Source organism: Cygnus atratus, chromosome Z, assembly GCF_013377495.2.
Source record: "Cygnus atratus isolate AKBS03 ecotype Queensland, Australia chromosome Z, CAtr_DNAZoo_HiC_assembly, whole genome shotgun sequence".
In the NCBI taxonomy this organism is placed as follows: Eukaryota; Metazoa; Chordata; class Aves; order Anseriformes; family Anatidae; genus Cygnus; species Cygnus atratus.
Window position 1 is genome coordinate 26,082,025 of NC_066396.1, and position 16,941 is coordinate 26,098,965.

At 35.2% G+C, this 16,941-nt stretch overlaps 1 protein-coding gene across 8 annotated transcripts in view; it reads right to left on the reverse strand.

The window, feature by feature from the left end:
- Positions 1-16,941, reverse strand: part of POLK (DNA polymerase kappa) — a 35,587-nt gene that overhangs the window by 11,466 nt on the left and 7,180 nt on the right. For 4 of the 8 annotated variants that reach the window (XM_035553593.2, XM_050716484.1, XM_035553592.2 and 1 more), the window contains exons 2-8: positions 14,712-14,813; positions 13,029-13,207; positions 10,775-10,894; positions 4,502-4,654; positions 4,003-4,134; positions 2,107-2,260; positions 544-759 (exon numbers count right to left, since the gene is read on the reverse strand). In XM_035553593.2, coding sequence (XP_035409486.1) covers positions 544-759; positions 2,107-2,260; positions 4,003-4,134; positions 4,502-4,654; positions 10,775-10,894; positions 13,029-13,166 — 913 coding nt within the window. In that variant the 5' untranslated portion in view covers positions 13,167-13,207; positions 14,712-14,813. Of the gene's footprint in view, positions 1-543; positions 760-2,106; positions 2,261-4,002; positions 4,135-4,501; positions 4,655-10,774; positions 10,895-13,028; positions 13,208-14,711; positions 14,814-16,941 lie in introns of those variants that run through there. The other 4 variants (XM_035553597.2, XM_050716485.1, XM_035553596.2 and 1 more) reach the window with 2 other exon arrangements.

Sequence of the window (16,941 nt, forward strand, 5' to 3'; positions counted from 1 at the left end):
ACCCATATGGTTAAATATTAAAAAGCTACTGAATATTTTATTAACTTCAACATGTACTTCTCCAAGAACTAGCTTTTTAATGAATTTTAATACTGTATTAAGCAAGGAACAGTGTGGGGAAACTGTTAGAAATAGCGATATGCATCTAATATTCAAACTAGCAACAATTTAGCAATTGGTTACAGATTACTCTACAACCACAAGCTTATGAAAACAACTTATATGAGGCACTAAAACAAGTACCACCAGTGCTAAGATTAGCTCCTAAACCCACTGGTCACTTCTTCTACAGTATTTCTAATTCAAGAAAGAAGCAAAAAGAAAGTTATAACTGCTTCTATGATTAAAAAAATAGGAGTGGCTTTGATAGCCATAACATTTCTTGAAAAACTTGAAAATCAGTCTTTACAGACATTCAAAGGGGGCATATTTCTACGCAACACAATACTGTGGCAATGCTTATTTCTTGTTCTTGTAATGCCCTCTGAGATGACTGTAGAAGACACCATGGAAATACAAAGCATTATTTGTGTGTTTGAATACCTGCACTAGCAGTCAGTTGAGTTTTCTGTTCAATCCTAAAGCGAATTTCTTTCACAGCTTCCTCTGCAGAAGTTCCAAAGACAACTGAATTTTCCAGTGACTGATCTTTTTGTCCAGGGTGGTCATCCATTAGAGGAGTGTTGTCTTCAAACAGCACAGGTGAAGAAGAGTATCCATCTTCATTCAATTTGCCAGACACATTTATATCCTCTTTATCTAGGTTACACAGAAACACAAACAAATTAATCTGTCCATATACAGCATATACTTTATTGATTTCCTTCTGCTGTGGTGGAGATGCGTTGATTATCAATTTTATTTTTTCAATTTAAAAAAAAAATTGATTATTTAGATAAAATGATCGCACTGTGTTTTCATTTGAAGAAAGGAGAGCCACAACTGTTTTGTTCTTAATATGATTTTAACTTGGCTGAGACTGGAAGAATTGGCTAGGAGATTGGACTTCATTTCCAGAGAATCATCAAGGTTTAATGGCTTGTTGCTGCAACAGCAGAAAATCATCACAATTTTGGCTTTACTTTTGTTTCATCAAAGTGAAGTCCAGATGCTTCCTTTTTGTGGAAATAAAATCCTTTGCACAAGTTTCTTCAATGTTGTCCAAAGATATTAGGATTCTGGAATATCTGATTCTAGAACAACCAACCTGGAAAGCTTTTCAGCTGCAGTTATTGTAGAACAAAGAATGTCAGCAACCCTTTGTCTGACTCCATAAACTTTACTATTACGATTCCACATTACCCGTGTTCCATGTGCTTCAAAAGAACACAGATAACAGAAGTCTGAAGAGGCACATGACTACGTATCAGTGATATTTGTTTTGTAAAGACAATGCCAGTTTGTTTCTTTCTATCCTGCTAATGTTTTTCAGCAAAGTATCCTTCATTACCCTCTTAATGGCTATTTGGATCATTTTTGAATACTGATAATACAAATGTTCCAGTTTGTGCTTCAATCGACTACTTGCATGACTCCTTTTTTATTATTCCCAATTGGATACACAGCTGTGGGTGTGGGTCCAACTCCATCTTATAGAGCCATATGAAATCCAGCCATATTTTAAGCATTACTGTACTTCTGCAGTGCTCATTTCTTCACACATTTTTAGTCTTGTAAAATCATGTAAATAGAGCTTACGCACGCTGCTTTTGCAAACAGTTTCTCACATTTCTGATGTGCAGGACTCATTGTAGTATTCTAGAATACACTTTTGTGAATTACAAATTAACATTAGAACAATACATTTATTTATTCTATACCTCCTTAAGTCATAAGGTCATAAGATTATTGCTACTTATTTGCAAAATTGTTATGTTCAATTGTAAAGACAAAATACAATCTAAAACATGTAATTGGGTACAATAAATCTATTACCACTTTTCACACATATGTATTCAAGAGTTAAAAAAAAATCTCACCTCTAACAAATAATAGGTAGATAGTACGTGGACAAATTACATCCAGACTTAAATACCCGTACTTTAATGGGTACAGCTCATCTGAAACATATGCTATATGCATGAACAGAAAGAGTATTTTGCCTACCCTTTTCAGTAGTGCTTTCTGTGCTGAAAAAGAATCTTCTCTTATCTTCAGGCCAGTTCAGTCTTTCCTCCAAGTGCTCTGTTATATTCAGGTAGGCTTCATCTAGACCCATAGGCATAAAATGGGGATCATATTCAGCCAGTATTTCTCTAACCTTCATAAATGATAGAGAAAGTTTAAAACCTTGTTGATGTAAAAGCAGATTTTGACAGACAATTATTAGGTGAACAAATGTACTCTGAAACTTCAAGATGACTAATCGATATTAAAACCATGTATAAACAAATAATTTTGTGATATAGAAAAATTATGGTACTATTTCTCTCAAGTAGCAAGATATCAATAACAGGCAAGAATGAGGGGTTAGAGCACTGTATTTTACTGCATTGGTCACTAAGCTGAGTGAGTAAGCTCTTGACAGACACCAGGTTCACAGTCACTGCAGTAACCACCTGAACAAAACTCCAGGGATCTAGGAAATAGGCAGAACCTCAGAATGAGCACATGAGCTGATTTACCCATCTGTGCACTGTCTGTCAGACATCAGATATATAAAAGATAAGAAAATCTACATCTTAAATTACATTCAAATGAAAGTTACAGCCAGTGGTTTAGCGCACGGGTCAGTGCCACTGGCAAAACTTATCAGAAAATCTTTAATGCTGAATACATCCTCCAAAAAGGCAAAATATTAACTTTAACAGAATAAAATCTCTACTTTTCCCTCCTTCCTCTTTCCCCTCCAACTTCTTTTTTCTTCTTTTTTTAAGGAGTAAAAATTGACTGCATCATGTTTTCTTTATCAGTTTTGGTCAAATTCTTAGGTATCACAACATTTGATCACGTGCACCTCATCTCTCTGTAAATGATTACTGATAGGATTCACTGCTCAGCTTTTAATGACAAAATGAAATTTATTTAGTTTGCAATCCAAATCCCAAGAGAAGAGCATAAATATAAAACACAAAACAACTATAATTTTTAATACTTTACCCCCAAAGAACAAATGAAGCATATATCATGAAATCCAAGATTATTACCAAGGTCAAATCTATTCTGAAAGAGTAATATTTATACACACTTTGGAATGGAAGTGAGAAGAATCAAATTCAACCAAAATTAGTCAGTAGCTTACTTCAATTTATGTAAAGAGATTGAGGCTTCATAAAAGTAAATATATAAATACATCTTGGCATAATTTTATTGAAGTGAAGGAACTTGTAACATGCATGAATTTAAGATCTACAAAATATTTTTCTTTTCTTTCCCTTTTTTGTTTAAACATGATTTTTTTGTATGCTAAGTATTTCTTCTGGTTCTAAGTAAAGCTACTTGCATTCAACCAAGATGTAACTTCTTTCCTCCCTAATTGTTTGCACTTTATTTCAAGTTCCTTCTTTTAGAACAAATGAATCTGCATCTTGAACTCAAAAATGGTCTTGGCCTCTCTCTTCAGTAATTAGCATTCTAAATGATGATTATATATTATATGTAATTATTACCTCTATGTTGCTTATGTACATGCAGCTTCCTAATAATTACACGCCATGATTTTGAAATTTTAAGAATAACAGGTCTCAACTGGTATCACTAGCTCATTACACGGTTTTGAAGATTACTATCTTTATCACTACTGATTTCACTAAAACTGTAGCAGGGGTGGACATAATGAAAAACATCTCCTGTCCCGAATTCACCCATGTTTTGTTTAACTTATGTTCAAATACATGTCACTGAAGAATTTAACATTAAAACCAACATTTAATTAAACATTTAAACTACACATTCTGTCTGTCTGTTCTGTTAAACTACTCCTTTCTATGTTATCTAAACTGGTAAAGTCTAGAACAAAGTACATTCATATTTGGTTAGAGTGTTTCCATTTTCCAGACTTACCTCTTTACTCACTTTGCCGTATTTTTCAAAGTTTAATGGTACTATAGTTAGATGTGGACACAGCTTTTTAGCAATAAATCCAGGCATGGCTGCACGTACACCAAATCTCCTAGCGTGATAGTTTGAAGTAGACTTAGGAGAGAACAAGTAAGTTCACTGTACAGCTATCAAGTTTTGCTCACTTAAGTTTAGTGTTAAATAATCAAGTTCTAATCATGTAACTCCATACAAAAAAGACTGACAAGGTTGAGAATTAATATAGATTTTTCCCCTTTGCCTGCTTACATCCTTTAAAATTTTATCAGTACACTTTCTACCAAAAAATAAAATCCAGCTTACATGGCATAACAATAGACAGTTCCTCTACTATTTATTATTTCTTTCCACAGTCATAACATTTCTCTTTATAACAGTGTCATTATATGATGCTATTATTGCATGTTATTATGCTTGAGATTCATGCAAGTGATTTCTGTATTAGCTTAACATTTGGCCTTACCAACATACTCATTGATCCCACTGCAATAGGCTTTTCCTTCAGCTCTGGATTGTCTCTCATTTCCACAGCTGCATAGAAGGCATCCATATCAATGTGTACAATAGTACAGCTAAGGTTACGGCTCTGTTCCAGTTCTATCACAAGTCTGTCCACCTGAACAAAATAAGCCAGTAATTAAAAAACTATTAATCTTGCAGAAGTGTAACAGGACAGATGATTCTAAAGACTTTAAAAAAAAAAAAAAAAAGTTGTTTCTGGTGACACTTGCTCTCAGACAGAATACTGGCAGAGCAAACGGTACAAAAAACAACAAAACCACTCACATGAAAAAATACGCCACCTGATTCAGACAGAAACTTGGTAAGACCCATTGAAGATGCAGCTTTTGCTACTGTGATGCAGGTTGTTAAAAAGAAAAACACAAAACACCTGAAAATATGTAAATGGAATGTGAATTTCCAACACCTAACTGATGCTACACGCTTCAGAAAATTGGCTCAGACGTGAAGAAAAGACCAGTAACTCAAAGAGCAGAACCATCTATCTTGTCTCATCAAAAAAAAAAAAAAGGTCTTAAACAAGTTCACGTACTGGTAAGAAAGTTAATTACTTCATAAAATTCCCCAGCACTTGTTACAGAAATATATATAAGGCTGGATTGTTAGCAAAATTGCAAAGTGACTTTTGAAGAAAAGATCATACATAGAAAATAGAAAATACTGCCTTTCTCTCAAAGAGTTAAAGATAAATCTCCTATTCGTAGACTGTGAGCTTGATCAGTTCCATGGTGTTCTGAATCAGGAGCATACAGATCTCTCAACAAAAACAAACTTATTGTGCTTCTTAATTTATTTGCATTCTTTTACTAACAATCTTGTAGATCTTGTGTTTGTTTCTGAAATCTATGTTTCTTTTGACTATGAATGAGGTACAAAGAAAGCACTGCTAGAAACTATGAGTGCATTACTTAAATCAGTAGGCCTTTAATTTTCTGTTAAGATCATAGAATCATAGGGACCCACAAGGATCATCGAGTCCAACTCCTGAGTCCCCAAAGGGCCACCCAAAAAATCAGACCACATGTCTGAGAGCGTTGTCCAAATGCTTCTGGAACTCCATCAGGCTCGGTGCTGTGACCACTGCCCTGGGGAGCCTGTCCCAGTGCCCGACCACCCTCTCAGTGAAGAACCTTTCCCTAACACCCAGCCTGACCCTCCCCTGTCCCAGCTCCATGCCGTCCCCTCGGGTCCTGTCGCTGTCCCCAGAAAGCAGAGCTCAGCACCTGCCCCTCTGCTCCCCTCGTGAGGGAGCTGCAGGCCGCCATGAGGCCTCCCCTCAGCATGCTCTGCTCTGGGCTGAACAAATCAAGGGACCTCAGCCACTCCTCATACGTCTTGTCCTCTAGACCCTTCACCATCCCTGTAGCCCTCCTCTGGACACCCTCTAACAGTTTTATGTCCTTCTGGCATTGTGTCACACAGTATTCGAGGTGAGGCGGCACAGCACAGAGCAGAGCAGGACAATCCCTTCCCCCGACCAGCTGGCAGTGCTGGGCCTGATGCACCCCAGGGTAGGGTTGCCCCTCCTGGCTGCCAGGGCACACTGCTGGCTCGTGTTCAGCTTGCTCTCGACCAAAACCCCCAAATCCCTTTCTGTGGGGCTGCTCTCCAGCCTCTCGTCCCTCATCTGTACATGTAACCAGGGTTACCCCTTCCCAGCTGCAGAATCTGACATTTGCTCTTTTTAAACTTCATATTGTTGGCAATTGCCCAGCTGTCTAATTTGTTCAGATCTCTCTGCAAGGCCTCACGGATTCAACAGCTCCATCCCATTTGGTATCATTCATGCACTTGCTCAAAAAACCTTCAAGTCCTTTATCCAAATAGTTTATGAAAACACTGAAGAGGACTGGTCCTAAAATGGAGCCCTGGAGAACCTCACTAGTGACACATTGCGAGCCTGATGTAACCCCATTTACAAGAACCCTCTGGGCCTGACTGTCAGCCAATTGTTCACACATCTTATTATGCTTTTTGTTAGCACCACACATAGTTCTCAGCAAAAGAGAAAGTATCAAAAAAAGAGAAGGAAGTGCTATCTGTGATTATCCAGCCACACTAATGACTATGCTAACCTCTATTTACACAAACAAAAGGTTGCTGCTGTTAGCAATGAGCTTCAGGCATACCAGAGCTCAAGAAACACCCATTGCAAAACGGGACAGAAGTAAAAGGACACTCACTCACATTCACGGCACTAAGGTACCATTGCAGAAATGTCTCTGGCTCAACTGCAATGAGTTTATGATCTGAAAAGAAATACTTATGTGCAATTTGCACAGTTACTTGAAGAGTTACCTTCTTATTTCTTGGCAGAGCAGCTTAATTAAAAAACAAAAACCACCTAATCTAAAATCTCATCCTTTGAAGCTGAAGACATTGAACACAGACAGGCAACTATGTATGTCCCAGTTAAATTACCTGAAAAAGTCTTTTCTCTGGTTTGCTCCAAATTCATTTGAGCAGTGAATTGGGGCCTCAGATTAGGCTGTTACATGTAGAAGAGTACACCATGCTCCCTGAGGCTGAGCAAACTGGTTTAGAAAGATTAAGGGCCCAAGTGGAAAGTGTTGCTGGCAAGCCATTCAAATAACAAAAAAAGCCAGCTACTCACATGATACATATGGAAGAAGAAGTTTCTTCCATTCTTCTTTCACTTAAATCCTTCTGAACAAAGTTGATTTTCTTTACATTACAAATTCATCAAGAGTTCAGGTCACACTGTCATCATGGAAAGCATCCTTTTGTTTTTAAATTATATTTTACAAAGCATTTTCAGGCTATTCATAAATTCAAGTTGCTTAATTACTTTAATGAAGTACTTTACTGTCAATCATTATTCTAGCTACTTAATTTCTGTATTTCAATTTATCATATTTATAACAAACTTTTTTGCTTTTACTCCCCCAGTGTATTCCTAACATGATACTTACTCATCAGATACCGTATCAGTCTAAAGAATGAACGAAAATTACACTAAACAGAAATATGAAATTATAACTTCAGTAACAGTGACTGATTAAAGTAATATGCCAAAACAAAAGACACCTAGACTTACTCAGAGAATCCTATGCAAATCTCTCTTTAGTAGGGCAAAAAAAAGTTATGAAAAGCTCTTAGAGGCAAGGTAGAGAAGTTTTTTAAAGTTGCTTTCAATTTTCCTTTTAAGGTAAAAAGGGACAACATTTTTAATTAATATTTTTTTTCTAGATCAAAAAAACACTAAAACGTATGACCTGTATGTATAAGTTTAATTTTTCCTATAGTTACTTGTATACAAATTAAAGAGTAACCTCTCATTCTTTATCTTATGCAAAATACAAGTTTTCTATCGTAATTTGCTTTATCAAAGAAAAATATAAAAGGATCATTCAAAATCTTTTATATCTGTAAAAGCATCTGACAAGATGAAGAGATAACAAATAATGATACTACTTTTTAAAAAAAATAACGATTGTATGATACCATACGGTATATTATTTCCCTTGTGAGAGAAGGGCATTCACTAGCAAAACTTCAAACTATTGCTTGGCACACATAGACTTTAGTGGTGAGAAAGACAATATTACATTGCAGATTCTATATTTCATTTATGCTATCGTTTCCCTATGTAACCTGGATTTTCTCCAAAAAATCCCGTATGTGGGAACTTTTTTATTGGTTTACTTTTACATCACAGCACTTGCATTGACTGCCAGCTTACGAAGCCATATCTCAATCTCTAACCATCCTACAAACACAACTTGACCTGAAGATGAAAACTTGCAGCACTCATGTTTGCAGACAACTTTGTAATTCCAGAGTATGTCCCACTTATAAACTGTAAGAGAACAAATTCTCTCACACTGTATCAGGAGGTAGTACTGAAACAAAGAGTTGTTAAGAAAGTGATAGAAAATGATAATAAAGAAAAAGTTGATAATGAGAGCCAAGTATATCCATACCTGAAAGACCTAAAGAAGGTGATTAAATAATACCCAGCACATATTAAGGAATCCATATAGGACAAAGACAACTTGAGACATGGTGGAGATAACAGCCTGGGGAAGATTTACTGGAGGGTAACTCATGGGAAATGGTGGAGGCATTGAGGAACCCACACAAAGAGATAAAGACTGGCTGAAATAGGAGACTGAGGACTTGATCACAGACCCTGGGGGTACAGACAGAAACTACTTCAGAACTACTACAGAAGGACAACTGATATTTATCTGGGGATATGGGACAAAAAAAAATAGATTTAGGATAGAAAAAAATGTACAGAAAAAAAAGTACAGAGGAGAGCAAAAAGGTCAGAACCTGTGATAAAGAAATTAGGGTAATAACAATCATGGACCAGAACTTATTTGCGTACAGGGGATGGAACAAATATCCAAGATTTCCAGATTTTTTACAACTTGGTTGTCAAAGATATGGAATTAGCCATCAGAAAAGCATGCCTCTCATCACCCTCTAATAACAGTCCTCATGCACTATGGCAGTTAACTTAATAGTTATTCAATTAGAAAAAAAGGAGACTTATTTGAGCAAGTGGCAAAGATTTCGAATATGGGGTTTGAAATGCAGGTTTTAGTAAGAACCACATGAAGTATTTTCTCTCTTTAAAATTCTTTTTGCTTTCATATGAAGCAATTTTCATACAAATCATTGAAAGAAAACAACATTAATTTTGCAAGATCAAAGAATCAAGTTCAGAAAGACAAAGGTAGTCAAAGCAATTCAAATATGTTGACTTTCACTATATGCACTACATATTCTTTAATTATATACCTATATAATAATTTTATAAGACCCATGTAATTCATTTTATAAGAAATCCTGTCCTCTGTAGAATAAAAGATTTTGTTGGAAAGAAGGATGGAAGTGGAAGTATGTTTTCATGCTTCATAATTTAATAGTTTTCATAATTAAATGACTCAAATGCTACCCCAGAAAACTAACAATAATGACTAGCAGAGACATAACTGAACCATGCTAAAAAATAACAAAAATACTTGAGGCATACAGGTTTATAACAAATTTTTTTCAGAGGGACTCTGTACTTGCAAGCTTTTCTGGGCTCAAATTTGAGAAACTGGCATCTAATTTAGCAATGTGATCTTCAAAATATACAGTGAACAAATAAAAAGGTTGTACAACAAAGATCAGGACCTGTAGTAATCACAATGGCTTTCAAAATTAATGGGTGTGATTAATTTATTTTTGTGCCCTCAGCTCTTCATCTGCAAATCAAAAACATCATTCTACTTTGCTTGAGTACTGCAAGAATAATTTAAAGAGTGTACAACATAGAAAAGCCTACAAGGAAGTCGGTAATTCTTCATTTAAAGATGGATTAGACTAGTGTATAACAAATAAGGTTTGGGGCCAACCATTGAACAATGAGGACAACAGTAAATAATGAGTAACTGCTCACTCAGTGAACACTGCACTTTTCACTGAATGAAACAGGAAATTTTTCCTGTTAGGGAAAAATAGCATGCAATCATGTAATTAAAGACTGAATCACAGTGCAAATGAAAAAGGAAGCAAATTAAGCCTCTACAAGTAACTTTAATTTTGTTGTGTCTAAGAATGTATAGCGTGCAACCTGGTGTTTCAGTTTTCTTTAAACAATATTTCACCCACAGTAATATTTACGATACTATTCTCTATCATTAGCATGTGAGAAGAGAAATAGTTCCTTCATCTTTCTAATTCAGGACACTTGTATTTCTTGTGACTGCTTGCCATTATTATTTTTTATTTATTTATTTTACTAATTAGCATAGATAAGGAATAAATTAATCCGGAATAGTTGACAGCTCCGATCACCTTCATTCCATTGCAGGTCATTTAACACAAAAATAAACGTTCTAAGAACAGAAAGTAGACAACACTTCTATGATACTTATTAACAAAGTATTTAATGAATCTTCCATAAACCATAATGACATCCCTTTAAACTGTACAGATTTAGAAGAACAGGAATTACTTTTCTTCATTCTAATCAAATAAAAACATTTTAGTTAGGTCTTAGAACCTATTTAATTTTCTTCCAGCAAATTTTTATTAAGCTTACATCCTCAAGACACTGCAATTTTTTGTTTGCATGACTAACATCAAAACAGCAGCCAGCGTTGTGCTTATCAACAGAATTTACTGCAGTAAATTAAAACACACCAAAATGTTTATTTGCTATTTTCTCCAAAAAAGGTCTTTACAAGATTAGTACCTGCAACTGTGCTTTCAAGAGCTGTTGTTGTGTAATTTTCTCTTTTAGCCGCATCATTTTTTGAATTCGTTGGTTAACTTGTTGATCTTTTTTAAGTTCGTTTTCGTAAAATCTGGAACCCTTGAAGAAAATTGCAAAAACAGTAAGGTTTTATTTTTTTTGTCTTTTCCTCCAACAACATTTGATCTTTAGATACAGAAAACATGAGACACAGTAATGCATGCTTTGGATTTTCATATAACACAAGAGACCAGTGGTACTTTAAATATCTCTCCTCACGCGACACAAATATAACATTTATCCTTCTCAGACCCATTCTAACTATAAGAGACAATTTAGCGAACTTGCTATGTTTACAAAAAAAAAAACAAACCAACTTGTTCTAAAACCTAATAAAATAAAATTTCCGAAACAGTAGAGATAAATGACAAACTATTATTTACAATACCCTCAAAATAAGGAATAAAAGCTCAAAAAAAATGCTCTAAGCATTTTGTCAAACTTCCACACTGTTGAATCTACATGGAAATAATGGCATTATAAGTAAAGTCCATTTCTAATGGTGGGTATTTAACTAACCATTTGACCTTGAAAGGCATTGCAGAATTAGAAGCTATTTAGAAGGATGATGAAAAGCAAATAGGCATAAAATTCCTCACTCTTAAGTATGTAATTGCTACTTCAAGAAAAGGGATGAATAAGAGGAGATGTAATGAAAACATACAAAGAAGACAACAATGTAGAGATTGTATGTTGTGACATCCCTGTTCCCAACTCATAACAAATGAAAAAAGCCATACAATGAAATGGAAGAGAGGAAAACTCATAACCAGGAAATAAAATATTTTTCTCTTACAAGAGAAATAACATTTGTAGGAAGAGGTACCATCTTCTGTTGAACCAGCTGACAAAAATCAGCAGAAGTAGACAAATTTGTAGTTCAAAGTCTCTGACTACCAAACGTGCACTGACACCAAGAATTCAAGAACAGTCAAATAAGAACCATGCATTTACATGAAAAAGCAAAAATACTCTCTTTTATAATTATGGTAAAAACAATTAATAGAAGGACTATATGTCATATCTTATTGCTTAGAAGAAATTAGGGTACGTTTTCTTTCTTCATCAGATATACATACCATCTTTTCTCCCCTCTGCAATGAAACATGACTTGTAGAGTCTCATTTAAAGAAATCAATACCAGAATGTTGGTGTGGGAGGCAACACAAATATTTAAGATTGGTATTAAAGCAGGGGGGTTTATGCTTTATTTTGGTTTTGTTTGTTTGTTTTACATCTCTTGCAGTATTTCACAGCTGAAATTATATAAGTTTTTGTTGAAATACAATTGTGGGTAGTGTTTGTAGGTTTAATTTTGAAAGGACTGCAAAAGAAGGTAAGTTTCAGAAAGAACTGAAGGTTATTTTCAGATTTCTTGAACTATACCTGGTATTATATTCTCTTGCTTTATTGACAGAAATATATCCTAATACAGAGAAGCCTGTATATCAGTTTTGAAAGCCTATTTTACAGCTCATTCCATTTCAAAACATGTGATGAAACAATAACTGTTCTTCAGAAATATTTTTTTCCGAATATTGTTATGAGGCATGTGTATGACAAAGAGCCAAGTTTTCAAGAAACAAAGAACAAGTAAAAGAACATTGAAATCAATAGAAGCCTTGATGTGCCTATGTGCAGGAGCAAAGAAAAAATAAGAGGAATAGTATTTCAGTGCCTTGTAGATTTGTGGCCTCCTCTGAGGATCTTTGATACAAAGCCACACACTATTAGCTGCCTCTCTCAAGTACCATTTAAGAAGGACAAAAAGATAGGGACAATGGAATTCTAGTGAAAGTATTAGAAAAATATGGTCCCATCAACTTCATCAGTTACGGAAAGGTGACCGATAGAGGTAGCTCTACTTGGGTGATGGGGTGGGCAAAAGGAATGGAAAGGGGAAAAGCCTAAAGAAGCTGAAACCTTCACAATACCTCTGAACAACACCGTGCTATTTATATACTGCTTCACGCAAAAAAGGAACACCTAATGACCTATTCAGTTGTGTTCCTCTAAGTCCCTGTGCATGAATCCACAGGTATGCTAACCTGCACTCCCTCCCCATACATGCATTTCTTCTTAAAAGCTGTCCTCCATTTACACATGTGAGGGATAAAACCTGGGGTTGGGATGAAGAGGGGCTTACGATGTTGGGATGAAGCACTGGGGGGGGAAAAAAGGTAATCAAACCAACCTTGGTAGCTTCCATGATGATTTTATTGATTTTCTCTTTATCCAAACCTTGCATTCCAGCTTTGTTATCATTGAGGCCCATTCTAAGCAGAACTCCATCATTACTAGAGCTGTCATCAGCTTTTTTCATGTTGTCCATAGTACTTCTTGAAAACAAGTACTACTCTAAAGACTTAATATCTGGAAGAAAAAAAAAAAGAATTTAAATCATATTAAATCATATTTGTTTCTAAGCTCCAGCTGAACAACACAAAAATAATTTGCTGTGTATTATACTTATTCACAAAAACAACATACACAAATATGGAGACACATTCATGTAAAGTGGCTGGCCTTCCATACCCACCAAATAAAGCCATCTGTAATTCTGACAGAGCTTCGAGACAGTAAGATTTTACTTTTTGAGTAACTTAAAGAAAAACTCTTTTAAAAGCTGTCTTACAGAAATAATTGAGCACCACTAGATTCACGTAAAGGCTAGCATCTTATACCCTTGTACCCCATTATATAGCCTGCTAGACTATTACATAGTAGAACAAAACAAAAAAAAGTAAACAATGATTTTAGATTGCAGAAATCCATTGTTCATTTAGTCCTCATTCCTGCTTGAGACAAGCCATGTAAACTTTCCCAGTATTTTCTAACTCAAATTCAAAACTTCTGTTTGAATTACAGCTCATCTTTTAGAAACAGATGGCTTTAATTAAAGGCTTTGAATAAAACCTTATTGTTTAATTCAGGGTAAAATTCCTACAATCATTTTTTTCCATTAATTTGTAGAGCCATGGCATCCAGTTAATGGAACTTACCAAGCTTTTTGTACTCAAGTGCTGCCATAGGTAAGTTTTTCCACATACTGGTACCTCTGATATGTGAGACATCTTCCTTTATACTTTATGAAAGTAAATTGCTGAACCTTTCTATAGGCTCTAATTACATGGTACATTGTTTAGATAATAAATTTATCTTAAAATGAACAAACCTAAATTAACCTCTGTAGCATGACCTTGTGGTCTTATTTTTGTTGGATTGAAACAAGAAGGAGTCTGATATTCTCCTGAATTATTTAACACACATTTATTACTGGAAAAGCATAGAGAAGGACCTTCTTCCTACTCGAAGTTGCTGACTCATAAACAACTTAAGCTTTACTTTCATGCAGGAAGCACATTTGCTCCTGAACTTCCTCTTCAAGCCGCTCCATATGACAGGAGCCCTTCCTGTTGGGAGGAACCACACCCTTTCAGGCACTTAGAGAAGCTCTATTAAATGCAACCACAAACTACACAAATCTAATAGTGTTACAATTTGTCTAGAGGGTATTTTAAAATGCTGCTTTTATTACTCCAAGACTTAAGTGGAACTCATTATCGACCAAAGTGAAGAATGTCATTATGTATTTTCACATTTAGAGCTGATTTTTTGTGATGAAAGAACCACACGGCTGACTTTTTTAAATTAATGGTGCAGTGTTAGTATTTTCCTGAAGATCACGCCCTGAAACACTGTAGCCAACTGGAGTCAGCTATTAAAGTCCTTAAAAATATTCTGATAAAAATATTGCAATTTTAAACATATTCCATTAATTTAGATTATTTTCTATGATGCCTTGCAAAGACTTAAGACCAGTTAAGTAAGGTTGTGTTTATCTACAGCTTGTTGCATTTCAAGGAATAGTAAGTACCTGGAGGTGCAGAGACCGGAACTCTTCTCTTGACCCCTTAGTAGCACTTTAGCTTCTATAGTGGCAACTGGGAATGGGAGTTGCTTCATAGCTCGTGTGTATCTATCAAATAAAAGACAACGATGACGAAACGTTCATTAATCTTCCACTTACAGGAGGACAATCTCTTACAGTTAACATAAACATTTACGAGAACCAGGCTGCTAGACTGCAGCTGAAGGAAAAAACTCTGTAACACACACATCACTTCCAAGTTTCATCTCAAACTCATGCACATCCCCATCTCAATTAGCTCCACAAATAATTCCATTGTTACTTGCAATCTCTGGTAAGTAATGGGCATAATTCTCAATAAAGGCTTTTCTCAAGGTAAATACCCTGCCACTACTCCCCCTAGTTCTTTTATCACTCTTTCCCTTCAAGAAGCTGGCATGAACACAAAGGTATTGCTTCCATTTCCTATTCCAGTCTTTGCAACTTTTTTTTTTTTTAGCTGTTTCATACTCTTGAAGAAGTGTCTATCCCTTGCACGTACAAATCTTTCCCATCCTTCATTCAGACCACTCTTAAAGGCTCAGTCTTATAGCAAGGGCTTTGAACACCAATGCATGTGTTTAAGTCAAAAGCCTTCTTTCTCACACTGTTATATATTGAGTGAAGAAAAATTACCATGATGATACCAGTGATGAAAAATAAAAGTTTTTAAAAAGTCTCATAACTGCTAGTCTCCTAACGAATTTTATTTTTTCAGCCTCTTGTGTGGAACAAAATACATTGCTAGTACAAGACAATAAACATCAAATAATACCTTAGCTGGAATTAAGAGGAAAATATTTATTTAAGGACATGACATTAGTCATTGAAGCTTAAATGTGTACGGAAGGGAAAAGATGAATAACAACTGATACAATTATCAGTTGCTTAACATGAATAGAACAAGATTATCTTCCTTTCAGAGTAACAGGCCTAAAAAATTTTTTTTTAAATATTTAGCATACTTAAATGAACCATGGAAATGTCAATAAAACAAAAAATACAACACTGACAGATAAAATGGTCAGTGGATCATCTACCATAACAAATATATATATATATATATATATATATATGTATTTAAAGGAAATGCAGGAGAAGCACCATTTGAAACACTGTAAAAAACATGAACAAAATGTCAGTGTAGAAACTGGTAAAGATAAAAGTTTTAATAGCAAATTATCCCAGGGAAAGCAGATAGGTGGTGGTGACATAGTATTAGAAAGTTTTGGCTAAATCAACTTGGAAAAGTGGGTAAAAGTTTAGAGTCTAACAAAACACTGGCTCAGAAATGTCTAGGTAAAGAGTGACATATTTGTGACATATTTTTGGCATGCTGTCACCTCAAGAATGAGACGTTTCCTTTAAACAGGGCACATTAAATCTCTTGCAGTGTCATAGCAAGTAAATAGGGTGTGAAATCAGAAGTCTGAGGGCAATCAACAGTTAAATACTATCCTGTTATTCCTGTGATTTGGAGATAGGGACGAGAAGCAGTAGAATCATTGTTACACAGCAGATGCAATTTTCCATTTGCCACTGCAGGGGCTTCTAAAGAGGAAGAGGAAGACTTAGGCACTGAATGCCAGCAGTTAATGGCAAAACAAAAAGGTGGAGAAAAATCATGGAATATCTGAGACTATATTTCTGTGACTATTCAGTTCAGTGGAGATAGTGTTATTATACAAACCATTAACACTGGCAAAACTTGTTAACAGTTTCCTTTCATTGATAGTGTAACAACTTGTTGAGCAGTAATATTAGGAATAGAAAGGGTCACTTCCACAGAAAGCCTTGAAAAAGAAATTGCCACACTGAATGATGATTTGATGCATGTAAATTATGTACCACTTCTCATAAAGAAAAATAAAATAAAATCTGTTATCTTTGCTATCACAGATGCTCCTGCCAATAAAAGAAATAAAGCGTCAGATGCAAAGTTACTAAGATATACAACTGCTTACCTCCCCTGCAGCTCAAAGGAATCAAGACATCTACCACAAATGTAAGGGATCATCTTTTGTATCTAAATTGCCCACAGTTAGTCTTCACAGTGGGAAAATACACAATGTGTAAAAATATACATATGACATTGCAAATAGCAACACACTTATGAAAGACTCTTTCCTATACAATTTTTAAAAATTATTTTCCTTTTTCGGGAATAGCTAAAATAAGGATCTAAATTTTTATTTGT